We start from the raw sequence: 10931 nt of genomic DNA on the forward strand, positions 1-10931 counted from the left end.
TTCCCTAGTGTATTGTTCAAAAAGATTTGGATACTATTTGTATTTTACAGCTCCTTTCCTTTTGTAAAACTTACTTCCATTTAAAAAAATGTAAAGCCTATACAAACCATCAGAAAGGTGACATTTTATCCATTTTATCTTGAATTTTGTTCAAGCTCAATTTCTGTGTTCAGTAGACCAGTATTTTGAGACTGAGGACTGGAGTTATTTTGCCTTGTGTATCAAGTTCATCAAGATCTTTAGAAGTTTGACAGGATTTTTATATGGACACTGTTTTATTTATGGCACAAGCGAAATGTCAGGAGAATTAGAAATCTTGAAGCAGAGACATTTTGAATAAAGGCATTGTTGCTGTCAACAGCTTTTAAGCTAGAATGTGAACAGAAATCTTGGTCTTTCATTGGAATGAAAAGAATTTTGGGGAGACTTGAAATGGAAGTTACAGCTTTTAGTGTTACTCTGTCCCGTGAAAGTCTGTGTGTATGTGCACAATTGATCACTGTGACAGTTGGGATGTAGTGGGGTTATTTATTAATTTGTTTTACTAGTTCATGAATGTGTTTAAGCATGCATTTTTAGGCTGGTTTTAGGAAGGCTACAGCAACAAAAAGGACAAAGCTGTATTATCTGTAGTATTATCTGTTTACAGGTTTCACCAATTACATGCGGAGTCCATCAGGGGACATATTCAACCCAGAACACTACGAAGTGAACCAGGACATGAGTTATCCTTTGAGTCACTATTTCATTACCTCGTCACATAACACCTACCTCATGGGAGATCAGCTGATGTCCCAGTCTAGGGTGGACATGTATGCATGGGTGCTGCAATCTGGCTGTCGTTGTGTGGAAGGTAAGGATCAAAAAGGAACCATCAGCAAGCTCTGTGGTTTAGTTTTTCTTCTGTAAAGAAGACATGGCAAATGGGTAGCGGAAAAAGCCCGGCAAAATGGTATCTTCCTTTCACAAAGACCAAAATAATAAAGTTGCCATGTAATGGATAAATTTCTGGAGCATGGAAAGAAGGCAGACATTTGAGAAGTGCCATTGGTACTGAGGAAAAAATTGTAAAAATATTTTATGGTGGCCCCAGATGTCACTTGTCTGATGGGTGTCATGGTTTCTACTCTACAGTTGACTGCTGGGATGGGCCAGACGGTGAACCAATTGTCCACCATGGATACACTTTGACTTCCAAAATTCTCTTCAAAGATGTGATTGAAACTATCAACAAATATGCCTTTATCAAGAATGAGTATGTATACACCACCAACTTTTGAGTCTCGGGGCTGTTCCCAGGCATTGTTCTAAAGGCAGTCAGTGAAAATCTAACCTGTGTTTGCATATGCCAGACAGAATTCTGAGTTGTTTGCTGTGTGAGGAGAAAGCCTTCAAAAAGAAAAAAACAAGGCAAAACTAAGTAGAGGCATTCTGTACCTAGTTGTGGGGCTGTCTTTATCCCATTTGTAGTAGACAAGAGGATCAGCATGTTTTGACAGTGAATGGTTTTAGTGAAGAGCTGACAGTTGGACCACGTGTCTCTGGATGTGTATTCCACGGATGCCAAGGTTACACTTGATTACTCCAGGGACAGGAAGCAAGTCAGGCAGCAAAGGAATACAGAGAGACAGTGGCCCAATTGTGGGGAAAGCACACTGTTCAAGAGATACAGGGTGTTTTCCCTACCATCTACCTTTGTTAATAAAGTTCAAATTCTGCTGACATTTCTGCCCAGATAAATTTATTCTGAGCCTGAAATTTTGGGAGTTTGCCTGAAGACATGGTAAATCAAAGGGAAGCTGGCCAGCAGAATACATGGCAATGATTCTGAAATTGTTGCAGCTCTTAAAAGCTTTACTGAAAGGTTAACTGGGACCACATTACAACTTATTATTTTTGGTGTTTTTTTTCTTGATAGGTGTTGATGCTCAGTCAGCGTTTGCTACTGAAGAAAACCTATTTTAGACTTGCAGGTGTTTCCTTTTCCAGGCACCCTAAAAATGCATAATCCCTAAACAGAAATTCATCTTCAGTGTGTTCTTATATGGCACCAACCACATTGGAATCAATGATTCACAAATCTTACCCTGATGCCTTTCAAACAATCAGACATTTTTATTTCTTGGCTCCAAAAATAAATGACAACAATGAAACTACATGTAGAAATAATACTGTCTTTGTAGAAGAGACTTTATCTGCAGACCTGTGTGTCTAGCACAGCACACGCAACTGCTGTTGCTAGCCAAAAAAGTTTTCATGGAAAAACTAACACAACATGTTTATCACTTGGTTGCTGGAAGTGGGAAGGTAAAGACAAAGCCCCTTTGGGGATGTTTCAGTTCTTGGAACCTTTATTTACTTTTACCTGTGAGTACAAAGGGGCTGAAGTACAGGAATGGCTCAGACAGTAAGAAACCTTTATCCTCTGAGTGCTATAAAAGCTAAATTTACAGTTGATACTTGCATGTGTCTCTGCCAGGTATCCTGTCATCTTGTCAATTGAGAATCATTGCAGTGTCGTTCAGCAGAAGAAGATGGCTCAGTACCTTACAGAAATTCTGGGAGACAAACTGGATCTGTCTTCTGTGGGCAATGATGATTCTACCACGCTCCCTTCACCAGCAAGTCTTAAAGGAAAGATACTGGTTAAGGTGAAACTTGCTTGGTTTTTGCTATCCCTCCTGTTGTTTGTGATGATTGTGATTTCTGCCTGGTTATCTCCTATACCCTAATTTAAGTAATTTACAAAAAGAAGTCTTTAAGAACATGATACTTAAGGTTCTGAACAAATGTCTTCTCAGCCAGTAAGAACCTGGTTGCTTGCTTTAAATAATTTTTATTTATTTTTTTGAATGTTGTGATGAGAGCCGAGTGCTGACCTGCCTGTGTCACCATGTTATCTCCTAGGGGAAGAAACTTCCAGCCAACATCAGTGAAGATGCAGAGGAAGGTGAAGTCTCTGATGAGGACAGTGCTGATGAGATTGATGATGACTGTAAAATAATGAATGGAGATGTAAGTGAAATGACCCTTGGAATGTAAACATGTGTTAAATTTTCCCATCAGTGAGAAGAAACCTTGTGAGCTCCCTGGAGTGTGGATGTGGTCTAATCTTTGGGATTCACCTCAAGTCTTTAGGTTCTAAACCCTCAGGGGGACAGATTTGACAAAACTGTGCCATGGACAGCACCAGTTCAAGTGGTTATGTTTCAAGTTTGGAATTGCTTATCTTTTAATATTTTAAATAGTACTAGATTATGATTCTTCATTATCCTTTTGTTCATCTCTTCAAATGCAGAAAAGAAAAAAATATTCTCCTTATGTCAAATTGTGGTCATTGTAAAAAGCATCCCTTTGGTTCACTGAATGCTGTGTTTAGTGACTTTTACTGTAAGGAGGTGTTAAAAAGGAAGAATATTCTTATCTTTGCTTACTTCAATATGAAAATCCTGTATTCATCCTTTTTAAAAGTTAATTTTTTGTCACTTTAATCTGACATTGCATCCTACGGAAACAATATAAAATACACAGTGAAACCATTTAATAACATAAACTAGATTGCCTTGGAGAGAGATTGCATTTTCTGTCCTTCTTCCCTCAGGCTATTTCCTCATTTTGTGTTATGGATTTGATCCTTTTCATCTAAAACTAAAAAGAAACTTCTTTGTGAATAAGACTACCAGAAGGGAAAAATAATTTTATTGTTTTTTAGAATTATGTATTATCATATCACTTATCAGGATTTCAAAGCTGAAATCTGTGATGTTTTGATGCATCTTTCCAAAGTGGAAGGATTTGTGAGTTACACAAACTGAATAAAATCAGAACTGGACATTTCTTGACTTTGAAATGTCACTGTGATCAATGAAGCTCACTCAGCTTGGTTTCCTGTGCCTTCTAGTTCTCTTGTGTGTATCCCAGGCATAGCAAACTTGTTTCCAATATCCAAAGGAAACAAAGCAGGTGATTTGACAACTGCTGACATCAGAGTTGCTGTGGTACTAAAGATCCTGATTTTGCAAGTTTTCCAAATAATCTCTTCTAGACTTAAAAGTGGTTTGTTTTGAGAGGATCCTAATCTAGATGCTTGAACAAGCAGAAATGTTGGCAGGTCTTTCATTACTGGAGATTATTTTACCATGATTCTTTGAACTTAGTCCACATGTGTACTATTTATAAAGAGATGTCAAATAATGTTTATTTTGTATTAAAGGGAGAAATGGATGCCAGTAAGAAAAGCGTCATGTTTCATGATAAAATTAGATAGTAACTTGTTATGGCTGGGTGTATCATTCTCACCAAGGGCTCAGTAGGCATTGCTTTGCTGACCTCATTGGCTTAATAACAGTTCACTTTGCTGTGAGATTTACTGATGCTTTAAATCTGAGATTTGCTACATCTGGTTTGCTTGCTAAGCCAAATTTTGAAGAGCTCAGAAAACTGTAGTTTGTTTCATGACAAATTTAATTGGGAATTCTTAAGGCCTACTGAGAAAACACAATCTGTCACCTCTTAAAAGACCTGGAATTTTGAGTTTATGCTTCATGGATGAATAAGAAAATCCTGGATTTGTATTTTTGTTTCCCACTCTTCCTCACATGGGTTATGATGTACACAGAAGGAGAGAACAGGAGTTCTCTTATATTTTGCCCTTGAGTGGGTAAAATCAAGATTCTAGATTTTCTCCCTTTCCATGCAGTAGAATCTTGGGTCTGTGATATCTGCAGAGTCAACCTTGACCCAGTACATGAATGCTGTCCTTCAACCCTGAAGTGTGAGAGAAACACCATCTACTTAGAGTTCCCACATGTATCCATGTATTAAGTTTCTGTGGAGAAAGGTTTATTGGACAGAATGATGGAACAGATCAGATTTTCACCAAATATGTACTGCAAACCAGCATGTGATAATCCAGTTCACTATGGGGAGTCATCTCAGTAACAACTGTTTCTATGTTAGCACATCCTTGGCTTGTAACAGATATTAGATGTGAATAGCTCTGCTAAAAGTCAATCTTGGTTTAATTAGAATAGTTTTAATTAGTTTTACTCTCTCATCACTTCAGACAATCTGTTTACACTTTAGATTTAACACCTACTTCATAAGCTTACCTACCTTACATGAGGTCTGACACAGCTGCAGATAACTGCTTCACATTATGCAAATTAAGAATCTTTTTTTTTCTTTATTTCTGGCATGTAACATTTTAGTTTGCATTAATCCTGGAATTACTGGAATTACATTAATCCTGGCTGAAATTACCAAGACTGTTTCTCATCATTGCCTAGTTTAATGATTCTGTTTTGTTTGTAGGCATCTACTACTAGGAAAAGAGTGGAGAATATAGCAAAGAAAAAACTTGACTCACTAATAAAAGAATCCAAAATTCGTGACTGTGAAGATCCAAATAATTTTACAGTTACCACTCTACCACCATCAGGAAAGATTGGTCTGAAATCAGATAGTAAGAAGGTGAATATGTTTTATTGTACTTCACTTACCCCTACACCTGATTGTTGTTTGGTTTCTGTCTGTAGCTACATAGAACTATTATTGTATAACAATAGTGTTTGTTCTTTAAAGGTGGTTGTCTAATACTTGGGTTTTCAATCTGTTTTGAGACTCCCCAAACAAAATAGCACAGTTTACCTGAGGTCTTGACAGCTATCACAGTACTAATGAAACTAGAGAATGTTCACACTTCCCTTAAAACCAGGCAGTGGGAGTCATGCAGTACATTTGCAGAGGCTGTTGGCTGTTAGGTCCCTGTCTAGGTAAACTAGGATAGCACAACTCAACAATGATGTTCACCTGGGATGTGGGAGATCCAAGTTCACGTCCCCAGTCACAATTGTGTGGAACTTGGATTTTGAAGCTATGTTTTCCAGTCTTAGGTGCCTGCCCTGACTATCATGTCTTTGGCTATTTCAATATAGAAGAAAACACATTCCCTTTTTCTGTAATATTTCCTGTAATATTTTGTCATGACATCTTATTAAAGCCTCCTGTTGCTTATATAAAAGCTATATAAGGAAAAATATTCTTTTTGCATTTATGTCCATTTAGTAGAAGCTTTTTTATAACTTGCTGATAATAAGATTTTGATTTTAGCTAGTTTTATGATTCACATTTGATGGAGAGAGAGACTTCGTATTTGCAGATGAATATGAAATATGGCAGTACTTCCAAGTTTAAACTGAAATGCTAAGCACATCTTTCTCCAAAGTCCAATTACTTTTTCCAGTGACTTTAGCATTTCCATTTATTGTGTTTTATTAGCTTACTGAATAAATTATAAGTTATGACTTTGGATTTATAGCTGAGTTCATTCAGTTAATGATGATGCCAGGTGAACATCACTGTCAGAGATGTAAAGCCTTTTTTTCTTGCTCACACAGCAACTGGAGCTTGAAAGGTACAAATGAAATGACTTTTCAACAGGGGAAAAGTTCCCATGGAAAAAATTATGGCAATTACTGCTGGGATACCAGGTCTTGTACTCAGCTGGTGTTTAGAAAAACAAAGTCTGGATGGGTCTAGTCCATTTCTGCTGACACTTAAGCGAGGATTTCTTCCGAAACTATTGCTGATGATGTTCAAAGATGCTGTCTGTAGGACTCTGGGCTGCTACATCTTTCTCTCTGTTTGGTTGCTTTAGAGTAAACTTGAGGATGATGTGGACTCTGGGGAAGACTTCAGTGCCAGTAAGAGGCAGAGCAGGTCACTGATGGGCAGCTTTTCTAAACGCAAGGTGAGCCACTCAGCAGATGAGCTCTGCATGGAATGTTGTGTTCTTGGATAGGTTTTTTAGTTTGCACACTGAGGTGGAGAGGAGGAATATGATAATTGCACTGTGTGCACAGAGGTTTGCTAGCAGGTGGTTCACTGAATAGATAGGCTGTATAACTGGTTATGAGTGGACATAAGAGGTAGTTTCAGTCTATATCAAGGTCTAAAAGTATCCAAGATCTAATCTGATAAACATAAAAATTCATGTGTACCTTTTATCTGAGGATTTGTCGTTCCTTTATAAAAAGACTCTGGCCTTGGTCTGAGCCTTCACCGTGTGCGTGCATGTCATCCTGCAATCCTGAACCTGACAAAAGTTGTCATTTCCAGTCTTGTGTCACTAATACACTTGTTGGCACACCAAGCAGAATTGTGTCCAGCTGCTCAAATGCTGATCAGACAGTTATGATACTGTGGTTTTGTTTCCTTGTGGCACAGAAAAAGGGAAGCAAATTGAAAAAGGCAACAAGTCTGGAAGAGGGCGAAGATGATTCAGATTCTCAAGGGAACTTAGCCAGAAGCTCTGTACATTACAGCAGGTTTGTTAATGAGTGATTTGGAAATTTTGTTTCTAAAAAAGATACCTAAAAAATGTACCCATTAAATAGATATGATAAAATTTACCTCGTAATTAATGGGAATTTAATTTGGTTTTATCATTCTAGGATAAACCGGCAGAAGAAAACAATGAAGCTGTCCAGGGCACTCTCTGACCTGGTGAAATACACAAAGTCTGTTGGCACCCATGATGTTGAAACTGAAAGTAAGTAGAACTAAATGTTTGCTGAAAATAGTTATTGTACAAAGAAATGGGAAGGTTTATGTTCTCACATATCTTCTGATTAAAAGCTGGTTTTCTGTTTGTATCTCCCCCACCCTGAGATTTTAACACAAGAGCTGCAAACAGTCAAGCTGTGCTCTTTTCAAGTAGCTGAGCACTTGCCATTTGCAATCCATAAAGTGAGTCTGGAGTTATTTGTGTGGCAGCTTCCATGGAGGAGAAGGTACCATAGATAGTAGTACACGTTTGGTCTTTGCCAGCTCGTATAAAAGCTACTACACAACAGTTACTTCCTGGAAATAACAGAGGACTTAGTTACGCTCTTGGACAGAGTACTCTGAAGATAATTTCAAGCTTAAAGTTTAGATTTTTAAGTCAGATCTGTTGAAATATCAGCATTACATTTCTAGAATATTTCTAAGATTTCTGCATCTTATTTTGACAGGAATTAAGTTTTAATTAAAATTGTCAAAAAGAGAGAATTGCTGGCCAGAAAACATACTTTCCTTGAGCAAATTCAAAAAATCTTACGGATATTTTTTTTTACACTTCTTAATGAAGATTCAGGCCATTCATTATTCATCTTCCCAACCAGAACTCCAATAAGCACAATGATTTTGCTCTAATATAAGAAAAGCCTCATTTCCTCCGAGTGGGACGTGTTCAAGTGGTGCTTGGTAGTTACAAGTAACTAGTGCTACGTAGTTTTGAATGCTTTATCTAGATAATAAATACGGAGATTACTTCTAATCTCCTTCTCTCTTCTTTGTAGTCTCTTCCAGCTGGCAGGTTTCATCTTTCAGTGAAACTAAAGCCCACCAGATCCTGCAGCAAAAGCCAGCACAGTATCTACGTTTCAACCAGCATCAATTGTCCCGCATCTACCCGTCCTCTTATCGTGTGGACTCCAGCAACTACAACCCCCAGCCATTCTGGAATGCTGGCTGCCAACTTGGTGAGCAGAAAGAAAACTTGATTATTTTTGTTTTATTTGGGGGGGGGGGGGAGTTGTGTTATTAGGAGCTCCAGAATCACACCTTAAAATACTATGAGTTCTCTGCTTATCCACCTGTACTGTTCCTTTTATCGTGTGGCCCCCAGCAACTACAACCCCCAGCCATTCTGGAATGCTGGCTGCCAACTTGGTGAGCAGAAAGAAAACTTGATTATTTTTGTTTTATTTGGGGGGGGGGGGAGTTGTGTTATTAGGAGCTCCAGAATCACACCTTAAAATACTATGAGTTCTCTGCTTATCCACCTGTACTGACAATTGAATCTTCCTTCTCATAGTCTATGTTATCTAGATGGATTATCTCAAACATGTGTCTTACATGCAAGCAGTTGTCTGGCAAATGGAAATAAAATAACTTTTAAAGAGTTCAGACCCTTCTGAAGAGCTACTCTCCCTGAAGCTGTGATCTGTGTTACAGAAGAGAATGCTATTTCATAAAACATTTGAGTTTTTGCATCCAAGAAGTCAAGTGTGAATATGTGTTTAGGTGGCCATCCTTTAATTTTGTTCAACAAATAAGAATTATCACTTTTTTTCCTTTTTCAATAGTTGCACTAAACTACCAGTCAGAGGGGAGAATGCTGCAACTAAACCGGGCCAAATTTAGTGCCAATGGGAATTGTGGCTATGTCCTTAAACCAAACTGCATGTGTCAAGGTAAGAAAAGCAAGGAAAATAACTGGATCACTTGCTACATGAGAAGAGTGAGTGTGGATCCTTATTATAGTTGGGTTAAAAATGCATATCTGATTCTAGAAGTAGATAAGCAAGAAGGTATCTATAACTAAAGTCATCCCCAAAATTGAACTTCTTTTACATGACGTGACATCTCATTCTTACAGGTGTCTTTAATCCAAATTCTGATGATCCACTGCCTGGTCAATTGAAGAAACAGCTGGTTCTAAGAATTATCAGTGGTCAACAACTCCCCAAACCACGTGATTCCATGTTGGGAGACAGAGGAGAGGTATGGGACAATAAGTGATTAGTTTTTTAAAGCTACCTGCTTTTTCCCATCCTTTGTGAATAGGGGCAGATGTACCACTCTGTGACTCAACTCTGTCAAAACATGTCACCCTTTCAAAGAACACAACAGATACTTATACACTAATTAAAAATTGTAGAGGTTCAGGCCAGTTAAGGAAATATCTCTGTGGCTGCCTGGGAGAATGTAAAGACTCTGTCAGGATGGTCCCCCTCCATGATTCCCAGAAAGTTCTTCCCACTTTTGCCTTCAGGGAACTTGCAATTCAGTTGAGGTTCATGTTTGATTAACGAGGTCTTAACAGAGTCAAAGGCTTCCTAGTTTTAGGTAGTTGCACTTACCTTCTACAAGACATGCTCTAGTGTTTCAAGCCTTACATTCTAAGCAGACTTACTTCCATAAATGGAAATTTGTAATAGAAGATGTTTGCCAGTCAGCCAGAGGTAGAACTCATCTCTCAATTTGTTTTGACCATTGCCTTGTCCATTGTGCCATGATGACACTGAGACTTTTGACAGATGGTTCTCATTGAGATTGTTTTAATATTGCTGCTTTAGAACATATTTATAATAACATCTGTTTTGAATATATTTTAAAGCTTTTACTCCAATATCCACTAAATTAGAAAGCGTTCACATGAAGACCAGTCTTTAAAGTTCATTTTAGAGCAGAGAAATAGAAAAAACAGAATTTATCACAAATGGATAAAACATGATTATTCTAAATTATGCTTTTAGATTAATTATTTAGCCAGAGATTTCTCATCAGCATAATAATCCATTACAGAAAGGCTCAGGACCAGTGCTTGTTAAGACAATAACTTAAAATGCCTACATTTTAAGAACCATCTGCTTGAATTTCATCTTTGTCACTTTTTTCCATTTTTGTTACTTTCTGTTTTCCAGATCATAGATCCGTTTGTTGAAGTAGAAGTTATAGGCTTACCTGTTGATTGCTTCAAAGAACAAACTAGAGTAGTTGATGATAATGGTAAGATCATGTGGGTTTTAGGTTTTTCTATGGCTGAAACATTATCTTCCAGGCAGTTTTGGTTCATAAAGATAGGAGTAAATTAAATGTGCTGCCTGTTATAGCAAAGCACTGAAAAAATTGATTTTAAGCATTCTTGATGTTAATCAGACTTGGGTCTTGAACTGTTCAACTAGAGTGGGTCTAATGTTGTGAAGGTCTTGGTATAAAACAAGCCATTTGTCTGACTTCTCATTGTGTGTGAGAGAAGGGCATTTTGAGCTTGCTGTGGTCAAAACCCAAGTCAGGTCCAACATCTGCTGAAAGCAAGGCCAACTTGAAGTAAATCCAACTCTGTTTCCTGCCAGTTCTTGTTCTGTTGTGTCTCCTGCTGA

At 37.8% G+C, this 10931-nt stretch overlaps 1 protein-coding gene across 1 annotated transcript in view; it reads left to right on the forward strand.

Annotated features, from left to right (window-relative positions):
• PLCH2 (phospholipase C, eta 2) overlaps positions 1-10931 on the forward strand; it is a 31531-nt gene that overhangs the window by 10309 nt on the left and 10291 nt on the right. The window contains exons 7-18 of the mRNA XM_010005278.1: positions 650-853; positions 1135-1255; positions 2480-2651; positions 2908-3015; positions 5314-5472; positions 6659-6751; positions 7228-7328; positions 7455-7552; positions 8343-8525; positions 9132-9239; positions 9425-9549; positions 10473-10557. Of these exons, the coding sequence (XP_010003580.1) occupies positions 650-853; positions 1135-1255; positions 2480-2651; positions 2908-3015; positions 5314-5472; positions 6659-6751; positions 7228-7328; positions 7455-7552; positions 8343-8525; positions 9132-9239; positions 9425-9549; positions 10473-10557 (1557 nt within the window). The remainder of the gene's footprint in view (positions 1-649; positions 854-1134; positions 1256-2479; positions 2652-2907; positions 3016-5313; positions 5473-6658; positions 6752-7227; positions 7329-7454; positions 7553-8342; positions 8526-9131; positions 9240-9424; positions 9550-10472; positions 10558-10931) is intronic.

This window comes from Chaetura pelagica, unplaced genomic scaffold, assembly GCF_000747805.2.
Source record: "Chaetura pelagica isolate M959 unplaced genomic scaffold, ChaPel_1.0 scaffold159, whole genome shotgun sequence".
Classification (NCBI taxonomy): domain Eukaryota; kingdom Metazoa; phylum Chordata; class Aves; order Apodiformes; family Apodidae; genus Chaetura; species Chaetura pelagica.